The following is a 19,452-nucleotide window of genomic DNA, read 5'->3' on the forward strand; positions in this document are numbered from 1 at the left end:
CCATAGCTCCTGAAATCAAATCTCAAAGCCAAGTAATTTGATGTCTGTTGCATTCTATTCCTCCTAGAGGTGTGAGCCACCATCGCCGACACTTTTGCATCGGCGCGCCACTGCTTAAAATCTGTCACGCATCTTTCCTATAATTCTGTACGCCAATTCAAATTTGTAAAAACCGAAGAATTTTCAGAACAAAGATCAGTAATGTCTGGTTTGGAAGAAATTGAATTATATAACTCGCTGAAACACGGAAAACGCGAAAAAACAACACTGATGAAAACATTTTAGTTTCCAAGTTTTCGTCATTTTTGAAGGGGGGGGGGGGTGACAAAAGTAAAATTGAAAATTTGTTCCGGCCTAAACTTAAAAAAATTCACCCAGTGTGATGTAGACCACACTATATTTATCGCAGGATATATTTCTCAAATAAGCCTTTTAATATTATCCAGTGATAAAAAAACATAGCATAACAAAAAATTTAAAGGTTTTCTTTCGTAAATAGGTTTGAATTACATAACTCAATAATTTTTATTATTATTTTCCTGAAAAGCAAAAGCACAACTTTTACACATTATCTTTCTTCTAAGCTCCTGAATGGTTTCAAATGCTTCAATAACAAAACAAAAAAATAAATAACTGCAGCCAATGGCTGCACAATTTGAACTCAACGAAACGGCAATAGGCGACTCGTTCCTTCCGCGACATAAATATTTCAGAAATTTTGGTATCATATTACAGATTTTCAAGAAGAATGGCACTGATTACTTATTGGTACACCTAATTCCATGTTTCAGCGATTATTTGTCCCGTAAGCTCTCGAAGAATTGTATACTGCTTCGAAGGTGACCCGGAGCAAACACCGGACTGCTGGGCCGCTCTGGTGATGTGTGTCCTCCCTGCACCTTATGATCATCCGTTGCGTTTATCCTGGAAAGATATTTTATCGCTTGCATGTATTAGGTGCATGTGATTGTAATAAAGAAATCTCACTTCAATTCATCCCGAATCTGCTTGGAAAGGCTTCGTGCCGTGATGCTGTGACCTGGAGCCATCGGTACAAACGTTGGCGGATTGTACGCTTCCACGTTCGTTCGACGGCTTTCACGAATTTCCTCCGCCGTAGTTATGCTGCTGGTGCTGCAATACATCCGGCGGTTCTTGTTCGGCACATGTGGCATTCCACTGCGAGCTTCCTGGTCTTCTTCTGCATGCAGCATCTCCGACGATTGACGTATGAAGTCCTAGATGGATATGATAAATGGTTCAGGGTCGGTTGTTCAACAAAACAAATTACGAACACACAACGATTACACAAATATGATTTCAATTTTGATATCCGTCTGTATTGCAAGCGTTTAGTGACATGAAACTGCAAATCATGGCGTTTTTATGTGTCAGTAACCAATTCCGTGATCGGTGCAAAACACAGTACATGTGTTGTGAAAACTGTTTGCATCGTTAGTAACATTTGAATCAGTTTTGATGTATTAAATGTTTCTTTAACAACAGTTTTCACATAAATGACTAACCTACACAGTAAAAAGCAAATGAAAATTACCTTGCGCAGCTTGACCTAGAGTAATTAGAGCGATTGGTTTTGCAATGAGATCGTTAATGCCATTATCCGATGGAACAAAAGAAATCGTATCAAAATCAAAATATTGGCAGCAATATACAAATAGAAGCATCACATTCACGCTGTTTTCGTACATTCTAAATCTTAACAAGTCATAGTGGTATGAACAAAATACAATGTTTAGATTTATTAAATATGAAGAGCAGGAATTTAGCAAGCTAAGAACAACATGCACAAAATATATGCAATATTTTCATTATTCTCAAGTTCAAGTTTTTCTGTTCAATAAGCAAATTTACCATGTTTTCATTCGAATATCGAGAGACTAACCTGACAATAAGCTAAGGAAAGTTGAAGCTCAGTGATGGGATTACGCTATTCTTTTTCAAAAAGTCAGGAACCAAACAAAAATTAAACCACGGCGAAAAAAAAGCAGAAGCAGAAAAGGTGAACTCTTTAAATTATATTAGTCAAACTTTGATATTTACACTTGTTTAATATCGTAAAAGCGCAGGTATGAGAATTTATTTCATTGTCTTGAAGAATACTGAAGAAACAGCAGAACTTTTCCTGTTTACAAAGGCCGAAATACATTTTTTTGGCCAAATAAATGTACATATTACATTTATTATTATGTTTTGAGCAGGAATAAAAATTCGTATCTTGTCTATATGGTGAGGAGGAATGAAACTACCTATTATACATGAAATTTAAATTCACTTTTGCTCAAACACAACAAATCCAAACATTAAAGCAAACAAAAACTTTCGTTTGATACACACAACTTACCCTCGGTTTATGCAGTGGCTGGGGTACTTTGCTAACGTCCTGCTGGCTTACGCTGTAGCACTTGGCGAGCTCCTTAACCGAAGGCAGCACCTCCATCACTTCCTTTTCAATGATAAAATCATGATGTAGGGGCACAGGTCGCGTCGGTGGATAATCGATGTGCAGAGATGAATGGTAGAGATTGGTTGCCTAAAATTAAAATTTCCATTACAGTTAGTATCCGTGGTTTCACATGGAACTGGAACCTACGTTATGAGGTAGATCACGGATTTCCATAGAAGACTGAGATAGTGAGGATGATGCTGTAAGGTTTGTTGCGAATGGTTTCTTTGGCGAGAAGAATTTGATTGTTTCCGGAGAAAGAGGCTTGTTTTTGAGAAGATGTGGTTTGAGTAAGCGACTTCGGTCTATGGTTGGGCTGGAAGGTTCTTCGGGAAGCGGTTCCGACTCTATCGGCGTAGGCACTCTGATTTGTGGGATAATCTCGAGAATTTCTTCGGACAGTACCTCGCTTTCCTGCAGTTTAAGACAGTTTAGTTTGTTCATTGTTTGTTCTTCGTCTATGGGGTGCGATGTGTTGACTAGTTGGTCCCCATTTGTGGGAGTAGACGGTGGTGTCTGTCCTGTGTCCTTTCCGCCCCCAATCACGTCGCCATGAATGACTTTGGACTCACAAGTACCGATCTCGTAAATGCGAGTCACATCCGAGTCTTCGCTATACGTGAGACTATCATCTGCCCGAGAAGTCATACTGAGTTCGGATGACGATCCTAACGACTGGGGAGTTGCGGGGTCTTCGGCTGGTACGAGGTAAACTTCCCGAGTAGGAGTACTGAGATAGTCCATTTTGATGCCTCGTTTCAAGATAGGGTCATCTGGTTTCACCTCGATTGGTCGCGCAGCGGAAAATATGTCTTCTGTTTGGTTATCGTCTACCACATTTCCGCAGCTGCTGGACTTGACGAACGGGAATGTTCCTGCCGACTTTGAGTCGTTTCGTTGGTGAGTAGGAGTGGGACTGGTTTGCTGGTCTTGTTTCCGCGACAATAATAGCGACTATATGGGGAGAATAGAAAGGACGTGTTAAAGCTATAGGAATATGTGGCGGAGTGAAGTGACATAAATGTTAGCACCATATTAGTAGCCATATTACATATTAATCATATATTTAAATCGGATAATAACCAAGAATTTGTTTGAAACCAAATTATTCATTGTGTCAGATTTATAAACTAACTAACTTCTTGAAGATGAAGTTTTATTTTGATGTATTTGGTTATAAGTATGTTTTGTAAGCTCAGAATATAACACACTTCAATAATTAGAAAAAAAATCCTGGTTTTGTTTAACGAAATTTTTTAATCTTCGAAAACACATGTTTCCTTTCGGAACTTTAAAAACTGTCTGTCAAACTCGAGCGTGAATTCGGTTTATCCATATCAGCTTGCAACCTTCTTGAAGCTTTCCTCAGAAACAGGAGCCAGGTGGTCAAAATAGGAAGCACCCTGTCTGCTGAACATGAACTCACCGAAGACACTCCGCAAGGATCCTGTTTCAGCGCACTACTTTTCTCGCTTTATATAAACAGCCCCCCGAATGTTCTTCAGTGCGAATATTACCTTTATGCCGATGATCTTCAGATCTATGTCACAGGTCCTGTTGACCAACTAGATTATCTGATTGCAAAGATCAATACTGATCTTTACGGCAATCGAACGCTGGCAACTACTAACACTCTAGTCACAAATTCCAAGAAGACATCTTTACCCGTGGAGGCCCAAGCAACACTCAGTCCAATATCACCTTTTGTAATAAAGTAATCGTACCAGTAGAAAGTGTTAAGAATCTCGGCCTTCACATGGCAAGGAGTTACCGAGTGAACGATGTGATAGCGAGAATTTATGGAACACTGCAAACACTCTGGAGATTGTCTTCAGTTCTATCATTTGCGACTTACCAAAAGCTAGTGCATGTGGTGGCTCCGCTATTCACGTAAGGCGATGTAATATATATAGGCTATCCACAGTACGGTTCTAGAATTATTTCAGATTCCGTTGGGGTCAGTTGTACCCGGAATAAGTGGCCATTTACAAATTTAAGTCAAAACAGGTCGTACGACACCTCAAACTTCATGATTTCACAGAGCATTGATGGGAATGATATTTTTAGGATTCCTGGTCCACTCGGATTAAATCTGGCTACATCGGTCACAATCCGGGGACCTACGGAATGGCCATTTACTAAATTGAATCAAAATAGATCGTGCGACACTTCAAACTTCATGATTTCACAAAGCAATGATAAAAGAGGAGTTCTTATGGTTCCCACACCTGTCCAATCTCAGAGGAAATAGTTGAATAAATTTGCAAACGCAATGTAAACTTTTAATTTTTTTTTACAAATGTTGTGAATTAATCTAGTATATACATGTTATTTGTATTCTTCATATCTGATTAAAATTTCTTTTGAATAGTAGAACTAAATATGATTTTGTATTCTTTGATAAAAACAGTTTATGGTTGAGGATCACTCGGAATAAATCCTGGCGCATTTGCTATGCTCCGAAAAACCTAAAAGCTACTTCTTCTTTGTTTATGGCTCTACATTTCAACTGGAACTTAGTCTTCTTTTCAACTTAGTATTTCATTAGCATTTCCTCAGTTATTAATTAAAAGCATTTCTTGGCAAGCAACTGCATGAGTATAAGAGTGGTGCGCAGTTGTATGGAAAAGCGCAAACTTCATCCAATCAAGTGAGATCAAGGTTTTTTGAATCGTCTTGGGACCACAATCAACTGTGTAAAATATGGGCTCGATTGGTTGCGTTCACGCTTTCCGCATTTCGTTTTGAATTTATATCGACACTCAGAGGCGTCGCGTCCGCATGTGCAACCTGTGCACTGCACAGGTAGCCATTTTGTCCAGAACATCTAAACTCTCGATAGATTTCTTGTCATTCTTATCCAAATATATATTTGCATTATATGCATTTAGGGTTGAGGCAGGCATTTTCGTCTTATCATCATAGTCTCAAATATCAATCAAATAGAAGCTTTTTTGACAAATTCATCCGTACCCAATCGTAAGCTTAGGCGAAACGTTCTGCTATAGTGGATTTCTAGCAAAATGACGTTGCTTTCATTGATTTTAGCCCCTATGACGATGGACGGAAATACCTGCCGTGTCCCTATCATATGTTTTGTTCAAATTTGACTATTAATAAATACATAGTATACCGCCTTTTATACCGAAGTTGGATTTTTCTCCAGATACAGGCAACTTTCCCAACTTCGGAAGTAGTGCGCTGGATTCGCCTAAAGATGCGCTAAAGAACGCATCAATAAGTTTGACAGATAAAATTTCGGAAGAAAGTTCGGTTCGGAAGTCCCGACTTCCGAATTCTAAGTTGGTGCTACGCCGACAATATTTTTTTTAAGATGAATTTTTCGTCAAATCCAATATCCATCTATTCGTATATCATGTGGACAACTTACGGGGTAGATGAGTAAGAAGATTGCCTATGGTTCACACAAATTAATGAAAAATTGCATGATCAGATGTGTACGCTGATGGAGGGAAGTACACATCTAAAACTGTTCGACATCTGTCCACGTGGTATGAAAACAGCCCTTCGAAAAAAAATTCATCAAAGGAATAAACTAAAATAGAATAATTAATAATTGAGGAACGTTTAGATTATAAACTTCATTGTACAGACCCCATTTTTCTGATATGTATGACATGCTAATTACAAATGTGTCTAATAATTCTTAATGAATTTCATTGAATAGATGTCATATATGTCACATTGAAAAGCATTCTGATGCCCCAGATTAGTTTGTTTTTAATTTAACCCACTGTCACTTTAAGTGTAGTTTGAATTTAATTCGATAAATGGGATGTAGCTCAAAAGCAGATAGACAAAACATATGGGAAATACGGTTGGAATTAAGGAATGGGATGGAATTAAGGAATGGGTAGGAAAAAGTTGACATGATACTCGCTTTGATAGAAGCCGACAAGTCATCTACACTTCCACGAGAAATCACTGGGATGTTTGATATATTGGGATTGTGGCAGGGTTCGTTTTGGTAAACGGTATGCCGCGTGTAGCATGGAGTTTGTTCAATTTAAAACAAATACACAATCAAACGAACACTAAATATTTTAATTACCGACCGCACTAACAGGACACAATTTTCGATGACCGGCCGATCGTTCTGTTTATTAAAGAAATAACCACTGGACGCGAATTGAATCTTCACTTTCTAATTATTGTCGGCGTAGCACCAAATTTAAATTCGGAAGTATGGACTTCCGAACCGAAGTTTCTGCCAAAGTTTTATCTGTCACACTAAATTAAGCGTTATTTAGCGCCTCTTTGGGTGAATACAGTGCACTATTTCCGTATTTTGCTTGTATTTTGAGAAAAATCTATCTTCGATAGAGAATGTCTACTAACTCTGTACCGGATAGACAATAATTTACGCAACCACAAATAGCAGAACACAATTTCGTCCGCTCACTCACATGCAGCCCATATAGAGTGGAGAACTAAATTTGCACTCAATCGAAGAAATACGGAATCTGTGAGAGAAAAATCACTCGGTTTGAGCGGAACAATTCCTGTCCCGGCTTCACTTGTAGAATGCACTCGCGTATCCGGAAGGAATAATATAAAGAAAATACAAGTTTTAAAAGGAAAGAAAAAAAAACGTTGTCCATTAAACAAAAACGCGCCTCGAAAACCCGTGGAGTCTCCACGATTAATTACAATTTTCATACAATATTCCTGCAAAAAGCTTCCAAAGGATCTTCATCCCGCTTTGTTGGTTTCCACAAATGAACATCACAAATTAATATTTGCCAACAAAAGATATTTTAGTTACCAGATAAAGTTGTCGCTTCGGTTCCCTTTGTTCTGCTAGCATTAGCATTAGCATTAAGCAGTTCGCACAAATTCGTAGGTGGTACAAGCCAAGCCTATTGTATGAGAGTAGTAGTACTTTCATACGTTACCACAGATATTGATTTGGGATTAATCACTAACTCTTAGATGGAAGCAATGCACTCTCCAATAGTCGAGATCTATCCTGGCCACGTCCTTGCGAATGCTGAGGAAGGGGAAGGATGGTTTGTTGGACACCTACTTAAGAAAGATGCAGAGAACTCTACGACCTCTCATAGGTGTCACGGGAGGTTTTGGGATTGTGTGGAAGGTTATAACAGTAGGAATCGTTTTGGTATAACGTGAAACACAGAAAGAACTAAGATAGAAATACAAAGTGGGAAAGGGACGAGCCTGGAATTGAACCCACGACCTCCTGCTTATAAGGCAGAAGCGATAGCCACTAGACCACCGAGCTCGTCAGCTCGTTCCCTTTGTTCTGCTGTCCGAAAAATGTGTGGTACCTAACTGTCAAATCGTATGTATTTTTCCTTCATTGACTTTTAGATCCCCTATCCTCGCCAGCAAAAGATGTTCCCTACAGCGACGACAGCGATGGTGTTTATCTTGTAACTAAAATCTCTTTTTTGCCGACACTACAATATTATTTTTTAATCATGCGGAAACGTTCAGCTGAACCAGCCGAAATTTCAAATTTCAACACCCGGCGTAAAATTGACGTTCAAAAAATTTGCGACCGGTCGCAAGCATGGTACACTGGGACTCTCTCTTTTTCTTATAATTCGAACATCACCTCAAAGTTTTGGAAGTGCTCAAGCCCGAAATTTATCATTTCAACCATCAAACCATCTCAAAAATGTATTTGTAAAGATTTCTGGTAGAGGTGTGCGCCGCGCCATCGATTATGTTTACATAATTTGATATCTTTTTGGACATTTTAACGGTTAAAATAACAAGACGTAATAGCAGAAATATCTTACTATGACATCCAATCAAGAACTATTCCTGCTGTCGAAGAGAGCAAATCGAAAACTAATTTTGATATATAAACAGACCAAAACCTGTCTACGTGGTATATGGACAGCCCCTAAACGATTTACAGTAAGGTCGAAAAAAACCCGAGCAAGATCGGGCAGGTTTGACTAGTTTTGGATATTTTCAAGACAATAACGGGAGAATCTTTTGAATTTCGCCTCAAATTTTTGATGAAAGATTTCCAGTTTTTCCAGAATATTCATTTGAAAATTATTAACTACTTTCAAGTTTCGAGAACTCTTTGGAATTACCAAGAGGAACTCTTTGGATTTACCAAAGAAAATTGCTAGGGATTTACATGAAAATCTTTTCAGAGTTTTCACGGGAAGTTTGTCCAAATTGCTACAGGAAAATATTTGGAATATCCACGGAAAGTTCCTTTTGAGCTTCTGTTGAGTATTCTTTGAAATTCACACAGAAAATTGTGACTGGAAAAAAGATGCTTTAACGTTGACTTCCCCAATCTTGAGTAATAAGGACGGTTAGTTTTTTTTATCCTTTATTAGAGTGATTTTTCGCGGGGAGAAGTTCATCACTAAACGGCTAGTTTGGCATAGCCTACTTATAAACATCGAAAAAATGCTTGGAATTTTGTAGGATTTTTTTTGGTTTTCTTTAGCAAATTCTTTCTATTTTAGATTAGCAATTCTTGGTAAGTTCCATTGACCGAAAGCGACAGACGGCCGAACTGGTAATTTGGCCGAAAAAGCCGTTTGCCCTAATGGAACGCATACACGATCAAGCAGTTTGACCAACATTGACTCCACCTCTCGTTTATTCATACATCTATCAAGTTTTACCAACAGCGGCACGAACAATCAATTTATTCGACCAACAATATCACACACGAACGACCGAAGCGCCAACTTGAGCACCAACCATCAAAAAATATATAGGGGTTTGTGCAACTTCACTACAAATGCTCAAACATGTTCGGCGAACCTTGACTCCGCCCTACAACTTAAACCAAAATCAAACCGTTTTATTTTTTTTCCAACTGAGCCGCCAACTGTGAAATGGTTGTTCGAACAACTTCACACACGTTCAAACAAAGCAGCAACCGAAGCGTTTTCTTGAGGGCGGAGTCAATGTTCGTCAAACTGCTTGACTGGTGTGTACGCTGCATAACAGGTTGTCCGGCCGAAACGATCGTTGGCCAAAAATGCAATTTAGCAGAAATTGTTTTTTTTAACAGAATGTGCCATGTGACCGAAAATGTCATTTGGTCCAACGCGTCATACGGCCAAATTTCAATGACTGAACCTCGTACTGAGCGGGTAAGGTAATATGGTCAAAAATGGCCATTTGTTTGGCAAATGGTCTTTTGTCAATTGACCATTGAACAAAATTCCGTGGCCACTCTATTTTTAAGTCGATACAGGCCTTTAGGTCAAAATACATTAAACCAGGTACCATTTATCAAAACTAAATGTTTAACGGAAACTGTTATCAGGTCAAAACTGGTTTGACCGAAAATGTTGTTTGGCCGAAAGCAATGGACAGCCAAAAGGAAAATTTGGCCGGACTTGTAAAAAGTTGTTTACCCTAACAGGTCATTTAGCTGAATCGTTCGGATGAAAATGTCGTTTGACCGAATATAGATCATTTGACCAAAAATGTCGTTTGGTAAAAACTGTCATAGCATAGCATAGCACGAACCCGTGATGAAGTTGCAGAGATAAACATATTCACGATTGTAAAATCCGCTAAAACCTACAATTGGACGGACTTGATTTTCTCAACACACCTGGCTACGTCCTTACAAGTGTTGTTATTTTATAATAGTCCTATCTCTGCTTAAGAAAGCGCTCGGAATCGAAACACCTTTCACAGACGTAGGAGGTGATCAAATGGCGGACATAAATAATGAATATGTGTAATAGATATAAATATATAGGTATTGAAAAAATGAACCCGAACTGCAACACGGATTAAAACTAGTGCGGTCGATGACAACGGTATGCGTCCCATGCAGCGATCAGTTATCGTACTTAAGTCAGCCGCTGATTACTCGTCCTCGCTTACGGTTAACTTGATAGACACGAACAGTTGGATCCCGGTCATTGACAATTCCACTGGTATATTCTTCTTTAATTGTTTCTAAATTGCTTGAAATGTTGCCCGCAGAAACAACGGTGGGAATTTTGAAACGATTCTTTGATAAAGATGTGGGATTTTAGAAGGCCTCTTCCATAATTCCAGGAGGATGAAAAAGTGGACACGTTCACAACAATGACATCCGCAGTATTTTTCAAATATATCGAAAATCTACAGGTTATTTGTTGCATGGAACGCATCCACACCGCGCTCGGCCGTTTAGTAAAAAATGTCATTTGGCATTTGCAACTTTCTTTGAAAAGTGTGGTTCGGCTGAATTGATCATTTTGCCAAAAAGACGTTTATCCGAATACTCGGATAAACGTTCAATTTGCCTTAATGGGATTTGGTTAGATGGCTTTTGGCTTAAAGGACAGTATCGACTTAAAAAGTAGAGAGGTTGCGAAATTTCGTTCAACGGTCGTTTGACAATAGGCCTTTTCAACGTTAATGTCAAGGCCAAACGGATGGATATTTTAGAATAAATTACCCGTTCAGTTTTGGCCTAAACGATATTTTCGGACAAATGTTCCATTCTGTCGAACGACCATTTCGGCCAAACATCATTTTTGGGCCGATGACCTATTCGAAAACTACTTTTTAGGCCAAATCACCGGTTCGGAATTTCCCAAGAATTTCTTATGGACAATACACTAGTCGTTCGAAAACTGCGACGCATTCTAGACGGCAATCAATTGTCAGACGACGTCAGAATAGAAGTGCACCTGATTGTTCAGCGCTAGGCAGCTATCATCGACTTTGACATCGTTTTGAAGCTCAGCTGTCCGATTACTGCAAAACTGATGTAACTATCGAAATGCGGCTAAAAGCATTGCAGTTAAATGACTTTCAGTTACCGAACGTCTACTGTACAAAGAATTTCCCCTAGAAATCCAATAATTTCGAACATTCGTTGAGACATTTCGAACAATCCTCCGCAGAAATTCTAAAAAAGTTTCCGTTAAACTTACGGAAAATTTATCGTTAACATTCCAGAGAGTTTTTCTTGATAACTTCTTAGAATTTCCTGCGAAAATTCTTAAGAATTTGCTGTTTTATCGTTGGCCATGTCAAACTAGCCGTCTTTATTATTCTAGACTGAGAAAGCCAACGGTGAAACAGCCATTCTACCAACCGCATTCTCCTACAATTATCAAGAATTTTCTGTGCAAATTTCGAAGAATACTCAACAGAAACTCAACAGGAACTTTTTATAAATTTCCGAAGTTTTTCATGTAGAAGTTAAGAGTTGTTTTTAGTGAAAATTCTGAAGTTTCTCATGTAAATTGCGACAATTTTATTTGGGAATCCAAAGAGCTTCTCTTGATAATTCCAAAGATTTCTTGAAAATGTTTTCCAAATTTTGGAAAAACTTATAGATTTTTCTGGATTTTTCATGCGAAATTCAGAAGATTCTTCTTTTAATGTCTTGAAAATATCCCGAAAAAATGCAAAAAAAATCTCAGAAAAATGCAACGAAAAAATCGCCACGCCGACTCACGCCGCCGCCGCCGACCAAAATTCTGACAAACGCCGCCGCCGACGAATATCTGACCGGCGCACACCTCTACTGTTTAAACTTTTCAAATCAGGAGTTTAAAAAAAATAATTTTCAATTGACATTGACCTTCTGAAATTCTTACCATTGCCATCTTACAATTGCGGGGGTCAAAACGCCAAGGGGTGAAAGTGACAAAAAATTGTTTTGAGAAAAAATTGGTGCAAAGTTTTTTAACATTTTTTCACTACATACAAATTGTATGAAAGTTTGAAAAAAAATTAATTTTCAATGAATTTTCACATTTTTTCTAAACATCGTACGAACTATATCAACATATTGTTTCGATCTGAAAATATACTTGTCATAAGACGAGTTTGTACAATCCCATTTAATTCCACCACTTAATTGTACCTTGACAGATACGTATTTCGACCTCAACAGTAAGGTCGTCTTCAGTGTCTCGTACTTGACTCGACTTGACTCGCACGAGACACTGAAGACGACCTTACTGTTGAGGTCGAAATACGTATCTGTCAAGGAACAATTAAGTGGTGGAATTAAATGGGATTGTGCAAACTTGTCTTATGACAAGAGAAGACATTCCACTAAAAAGCTCAAAACAATTTTTTTAACTGAAAATGTATCAGGGCAAAAATATAGCTTTTCCCATTGACTCAAACTATTTAAGCCGCGAGGAACTCCGACGGTCACGTGCTGAATGCGAGCCATTTAAAAAAAGCCCATTCGTCCTGGTTCTTTGAGGGTTAACAATGTTCTCAACATTCTATAACGCCAGAAAATCAACCAATTGTCGATATTCATATATGAATACCATCGTTAGGATCTAAGTTTTCGATCCGCGTTGTAATATATTATCTAAATTGGGTTCGATGATAAGAAAATTAATGAACTTCCTGTAGTTGACAAATAATCATATTATTGAACACTTTTTGCCTTTCTCGTATACTAAGTATACGGTAAAGGCTATATGATCGCTCCAAAAACAAACTTTTTATAGAAGGCCCGGAGACCCATAGTGTTATATACCAATCGACTCAGTTCGACGAATTGAGGTGATGTCTGTGTGTGTGTGTGTGTGTGTGTATGTGTGTGTGTGCGCAAAACTACTCAAAAAATGTCACTCATTTTTCGGGCACTTATCTTCAACCGATTTGCTCGCAACAAGTTGCATTCGACGCAGAATCCTGTCCCATTGTTTCCTATTTGAAATTGGCCAGATCGGACTATGGGATCGAGAGTTATGGCCAAAATACAAATTCATACGAAAAAATCGCGTAAAAAATGTCACTCATTTTTCGGGCACTTATCCTCAACCGATTTGCTCGCAACAAGTTGCGTTCGACGCAGAATCCTGCCCCATTGATTCCTATTTGAAATTGGCCAGATCGAACTATGGGATCGAAAGTTATGACCAAAATACAAAATCATACGAAAAACCGCGTGAAAAATGTCACACATTTTTCGGGCACTTATCCTTAACCGATTTGCTCGCAACAAGTTGCATTCGACGCAGAATCCTGTTCCATTGTTTCCTATTTGAAATTGGCCAGATCGAACTATGGGATCGAAAGTTATGGTCAAAATACAAAATCATACGAAAAAATCGCGTAAAAAAAGTCACTCATTTTTCGGGCACTTATCCTCAATAGATTTGCTCGCAACAAGTTGCATTCGACGCAGAATCCTGTCCCATTGTTTCCTATTTAAAATTGGCCGGATCGGAATATGGTATCGAAAGTTATGGCCAAAATACAAAATCATACGAAAAAATCGTGTAAAAAATGTCACTCATTTTTCGGGCACTTATCCTCAACCGATTTGCTCGCAACAAAATGCATTCGACGCAGAATCCTATCCCATTGTTTTCTATTTGAAATTGGTCAGATCGGACTATGGGATCGCAAGTTATGGCCAAAATACAAAATCATACGAAAAAATCGCGTAAAAAATGTCACTCATTTTTCGGGCACTTATCCTCAACCGATTTGCTCGCAACAAGTTGCATTCGACGTAGAATCCTGTCCCGTTGTTGCCTATTGAAAATTGGCCATATCGGACTATGGGATCGAAAATTATACCATTTTTTTTATGGAAAAATCTCTAAAAAAAATGTCACTTATTTTTCAGGCACTCTTCCTCAACCGATTTGCTCGCATTAAATTTCATTCGACGCAGAATGTCTCATATTTTCTTATTGAAAATTGTCCAGATCGGACTATGGGCTTAGATGTTCTGGTCAAATTACTATTTATTGTGAAAAAGAGTTCAAAAAGTCTAGCTCACTTTTTTAGCAATTAGACTTCATCTATTCCCCAAGCAACACAAATTCAACAAATCTGGTTGCAGTAACCATATAGTGACTGTATCCGGTCATATATAAATTACTGTGATTGATGTGCAATATGTGTGCTTCTCAGGTCGCTCGCAACAGATTGCATTCGTCGCAGAATCTTGTCCCATTGTTTCCTATAGAAACTTGGACGGATCGTACAATTGGGTCAAAAGCTATGGCGAAAATACTAATTTTAAAACTACAAAACTAAATGCCATTTTTTGCTCTTATGCTAATCCGATTTGTTTGCAACAAATTGCGTTTGGGGAGAATTTTTTTTATGCATATAAACAAATATGAAAAATAAGACCAATCCACATATTGGTGTTATTTTAGATTATTTAAAACCTTTTGAACGAACGAGAAAGGCACCATCACCGCTAGGTGGATTAATCTGGGTTTTTTTTCTCAAATGTGGCAGCGAACGTAAACAACACCATTTTTATGCAAATGTTGATTACAAATTCGATCATTCCACCAATACAATTTCTGCAATAGAATTGTAACCAACAGTTATTGCTTTTGATTATGGATGTCGACACAAAAAAATATTTAGAAACGATTTATACAGCAAAGAATAAACTGTTCCATAACTGTGAGAAAATATTGCCGTGGCAAAATTTATGGAACACTGATCAAATCATTTTTCAGTACTGTCGTCGGGGATAACAATGGGTCAAATGGGGGTAAGAATGGATCACTGTTTCAACTAATTAGAATGCTTGTAGAATGGATTGAATGTATCTGAGGGCGAGAAGACTAAAATATAAGAGACCTTTTTGAACGATTTTGCTCTACGATCTCCAGGCTGCCGGTGAGAGCTATGACCCATTCTCACCCCCGATGGCGGTAGATAACTAATATTGCTGATAGAAATTCATATACCATTGAAAATAGTGAACTTGGTATATAGTTATATAGTCTTGTACTTAATTCGACTTCCGAGTGACTGTGAAGATATTCTACCAAATGAGCTTAATAATTTTTAAGCTGAAAAGTGCTGTAAAGTAACTGTGAATCTGTAATTACAGTAAGGAAAATCTGTAAAATTATTTACTGCGGCTCTGTTGCCGAAATATTAGTGCAATTTTACAGAGTTCTGTTATTCATTTTAGTGGTTATGGTTAAAGACTATTTATTGTTTCTATTCCACCCTATAATACGGTTGTTATATACCTTTATCACAACAGTTTTAGCATTTCGATAAGCTTGTCGGCATTTCAGTGTTTTGTGATTCAGTCTTATATGCGTTTCCGTCTTCCGAAAGACACACATTATGAATGTATTCCTTTCTTTAACATCGGTAATGGTTCATCAAATTTGCTCAATGCTGGTCGAATACTGGAGAATGAACTGATCAGCACATACTATGAACTAGGATCATCCAGCTTTGGGATATGTTTTTGGAAGTATTACATGTTACGACAATGGTTAGTATTATTAGAAGACTATCGCTTGGGGAAGAACAGGAAGCAAATTTATACATGATCCTAGTACTGTAATGATTTTCTTTAGCCAGATCGATTATTATTAGTCAATTTTTATGTTTACACTGTTCTATAACCAGAGAACATTATGAACATATATTTCCGTTGTGTTTAATTCATAGTGTTTAAATGATATCAATTACCGTCACCTCTAGACTACGGACTTTGAAACATAGGTACTAAGCGTGATGTTGCAAAAACATAGACTTACTCTAAACAACGTTTCCACTAAGCCAACGGACATTGAAACGGGTGCAAACTTACCAGCAGATCAGATCTGAAATGAACAGTGGCTGTGTTTCTTCGACTGTGTGTATTTTTTTCATGTACATGTTGAAAAAGAGTTTCCTCTATTGGTAACAATAACTGTAGAATTTGCTTTTATTCTTCACCAATCAATCCTCTAATAATCACTACACACTGGTATATTTAGTTATATAATTCATACGATCATATTTACATGCCTCAAAACTTATCATTAAGAATTCTTAAAACCTGTATTACTATCAAAGATTTTTTGGCACAGTTCCCTTCTTTATCGTCACTAGTGTGACTCGTCATCCATCACCTCTATCATTTACTAATGTTGGATTTAAAACTACCGCTCCTATGTATTACTGAGCGTGAATTTTCATCTGCCCGACTGCGAACACTGGTAGACCTTCGCAATGTTCCCAGATCGGTAAAAACTGTTTCTACCACAGGACTGACCTTTGATGGGATGGTATGGTATCGATCATGTAATTTCGCGGTTGAACTACGAGGCAGTGTGTGGGTTTTCTCCGAATTATCAATCGGCTCTCCACTCGGGTGGATGGGACTAGATGATTCATCGAAGATAGGATTCAAAACAAACTGTCGCGTTGAAGAGTTTCTCGCACGGAAGCTGTCTCTTTTAAAGTCGCTGTGGAGCATTTCCTGCTCAAACTGCGATATGACACTGGCAGGAATGTCAATTTCACTATCGGCATTGGAAGAAGATTTTGTGAAGTAGCCTAAATCAACGGACGCAGGTCGGGGAGTAACTCGATCAGGTCTCGGAAGACTACGGTTTGATCTAAGTGACGGAGGTGGATGAGGGGAGACCGATGACGATGAGGCTGGTCCACTAAGTGGCGAGTTATGATCGGTATTCAAGAATCTGTTCATGATGTACGAATTGGTAGTAAGGAAATAATTTTGTTGACTCACTTTCTCGTCATCGGTACTGTGGGTTAATTGCGTTGGTAGGTCCGGAGTCTGCTTCCGTGATCCGCTGGCGCGCTTAGCATCATTTATGTAGTAATCTCGACCATATCTGCATTGAAAGTTTAAAATGTATTATGAACTGGTAATTAGAATAACAACTATGTACAAACCTTTGATATTGATTGGGATTGGATCCTATTACGGACTGAAGTGAGCGATCTTTTTCAACGGCATCTTCTTCTTCTTTGGAAGCAACTTGAGGGTCGGGATCATCCGGAACTTCCAATGTTGGTGATGTAGGATCTCTACCCGCCAATCGATCGAAGTCGAAAACATTTGAATGTCGGTTGGATTCTTCCAACCGTTTCTGCAGCACATCTGGCGAGTACGGGTTATTGGCAATGGGTGAAGCATTGCGCCACTTCAGATGTTCACGCTCGGCAATAGAACCTAGTTAAGAATAAGGCATTGAAAATAACCTTTACTCCAAAATGCCAGCAAACTTACCAGGAATCAGTCTTTCATCCTCTGCTGAATCCGCTGTACTGCCTTTGGCGTGTCCACTGCTGGTTTCGGATGGCTTTTGATTCTGTGGAGCAGGAGGCGCTGGAATTTGGGGGTAATGGAATAAATCTGGTTCTTCAATCGGAATAGATGCCTCCGAGATGAAGCTCGGAAGTTGATCATCACACAAGTTGTTAGTATCACTTTCAGCTACATTGGTGAGGTTAGTGTCGCCGTTGTTAGTTAAAACGCAAACTGCAGGAAGTGTAACCGATATTGAAGATACATTTGAATCGCGTGGAATGTCGTTAGTTTCAGTTGGTTGTTCAAGGACATCTGAGGAAAGAATACGATCGAAATCTGGTGTTTCATCTATCACTGAGCTGGTCACTTCTAAACTGTCTAAGAAGCCAGAAGGTTCATCTGAACTTTCCAGGTCATCTAATGGACAATTCTGATTGGATTGCAACTCCTCGACCGTAGTGGTGACCTGTCTTTCATAAGAAATTTCGGTTACTGCATTTGGCGCAGGAATGGGAGTATGTTCAACAGTGACCGCTTCCTGAACTGCGTGTTCTCCTGCAGAAGGCGAAGTTGTTACAATTTCCTTAGCGTTGGACAACTCAATATTTGCTGTGAGGAAACAAGCAGCGTCTTCTGCGTTGGGTAGGCCTTCCTCCACATAGTCAATATTACGCAAGTGGTGATTGTAAAGAGCGGATTGCACGGCAAATTCTTCCATTGGTGTTGGAAGAGTTTCCGTTACTGGAGATTTAGATCTATCTGATGTAACGGTTTGAATTGGATGATCCTTGCAAGGTTTTATCTCAGTTTGCGAAGGGTCTTCATCGGCTGCAAGTAGTTCTTTCTGGAAGAACTCAAGAGCTTGAAGGCTTTTAGGTGTTTGGAGTTGAGCTTCAGGTATTTTGAACTCCACGTCAGGGGATTGTCTCGTTTTGACAATATTCTTAAGCTCTTCGCAATATAGCTGCGTCTGTTCCGTCACAACTGATATAGCTGTAGAGTTTAGTTTTTCATCAGGAGTTGAAGTGCGGATTAAACCATTAGAACTGTCTTCTAAATCCAACTGATTATGGTCAATCACCGTGGTCGGTGGAGAAGAATCTTCTGGGCTGGAGACTCTGTTGGCAGTGCCTAACTCTGCCAATTCTGATTGATCTGGAATTTCAATGTTAACTGGCAAATTATATTCCAGACTAGCCGAGGGACTGGAATAATCCGATGGCATAGACTCGCTGGAAAGCCTGTTTTCTTCTAAGGAAGCTCCTACAGCAGCTTCATTCTCATGATCAAGTACGGGTGTTTTGGAGTTGACAGCAAGTTCTAACGTTGTTAATGGTTCCCCTAGAAGTGGTTCGGTATTATCAGCGTTATTATCATCAATTATAGCAGATTGATGTGGATGTGTTGAAGATATTTTGCCAAATGTATCTGCTTCGATCCCATTAGAATTATCAGTGAATATATCCCCATCTATTTCTTGTTTTACATTTACAGCTTCACATTCAATCAATTCAGATTTGATTTGGTCTTCTTCTACCGAAGGAGTACTCGTTCCAATTTTCCCATCGTCAGAGAGTCCAAGATTCGTTATGAGTTTGCTTGAAGCGTCTTCGACTATGGGTTGGATTTCTTCAGGTTCCAGGCTCCGTAATCTATCATTGTAAAGAGCTGATTGTATGGCAAACTCTTCCATTGGGCTTGGAAAAGACTCCGATGCTGAGACCTCCACAGGAATGGGTTTCATGGAATGACCTTTGCAAGGTGTTACCACAGTTTGAGAAGGGTCCTCATTAGCCAACCGTAATTCCTCTTGCAACAACTCTAGAGCTTCGATGTTTTCAACAACTTGTGTTTCAGGTGTTATAGGTCTTGGTTCAGGTGGTTTCTTTAGATTGAGTATATCTTTCAACTCATCACTGTATTGGCTAATTTGCTCAGTCACTACATCAATAACACTAGGTTGCAATTCCGATTCTGAAATGGATGTATTTCT

General features: G+C 38.8%; 1 protein-coding gene across 3 annotated transcripts in view; it reads right to left on the reverse strand.

The window, feature by feature from the left end:
• Window positions 1-511: 511 nt before the first annotated feature.
• The window catches only part of LOC134217459 (uncharacterized), a 138,062-nt gene continuing 119,121 nt past the window's right edge, over window positions 512-19,452 (reverse strand). The window contains exons 12-19 of one of the 3 annotated variants that reach the window (XM_062696225.1): window positions 17,439-18,287; window positions 17,102-17,381; window positions 16,935-17,040; window positions 2,612-3,418; window positions 2,363-2,551; window positions 1,556-1,570; window positions 988-1,238; window positions 512-924 (exon numbers count right to left, since the gene is read on the reverse strand). In XM_062696225.1, coding sequence (XP_062552209.1) covers window positions 795-924; window positions 988-1,238; window positions 1,556-1,570; window positions 2,363-2,551; window positions 2,612-3,418; window positions 16,935-17,040; window positions 17,102-17,381; window positions 17,439-18,287 — 2,627 coding nt within the window. In that variant the 3' untranslated portion in view covers window positions 512-794. The remainder of the gene's footprint in view (window positions 925-987; window positions 1,239-1,555; window positions 1,571-2,362; window positions 2,552-2,611; window positions 3,419-16,934; window positions 17,041-17,101; window positions 17,382-17,438; window positions 18,288-19,452) is intronic. The other 2 variants (XM_062696223.1, XM_062696224.1) reach the window with 2 other exon arrangements.

The sequence above is a fragment of the Armigeres subalbatus genome, chromosome 2 (assembly GCF_024139115.2).
Source record: "Armigeres subalbatus isolate Guangzhou_Male chromosome 2, GZ_Asu_2, whole genome shotgun sequence".
Taxonomy (NCBI): domain Eukaryota; kingdom Metazoa; phylum Arthropoda; class Insecta; order Diptera; family Culicidae; genus Armigeres; species Armigeres subalbatus.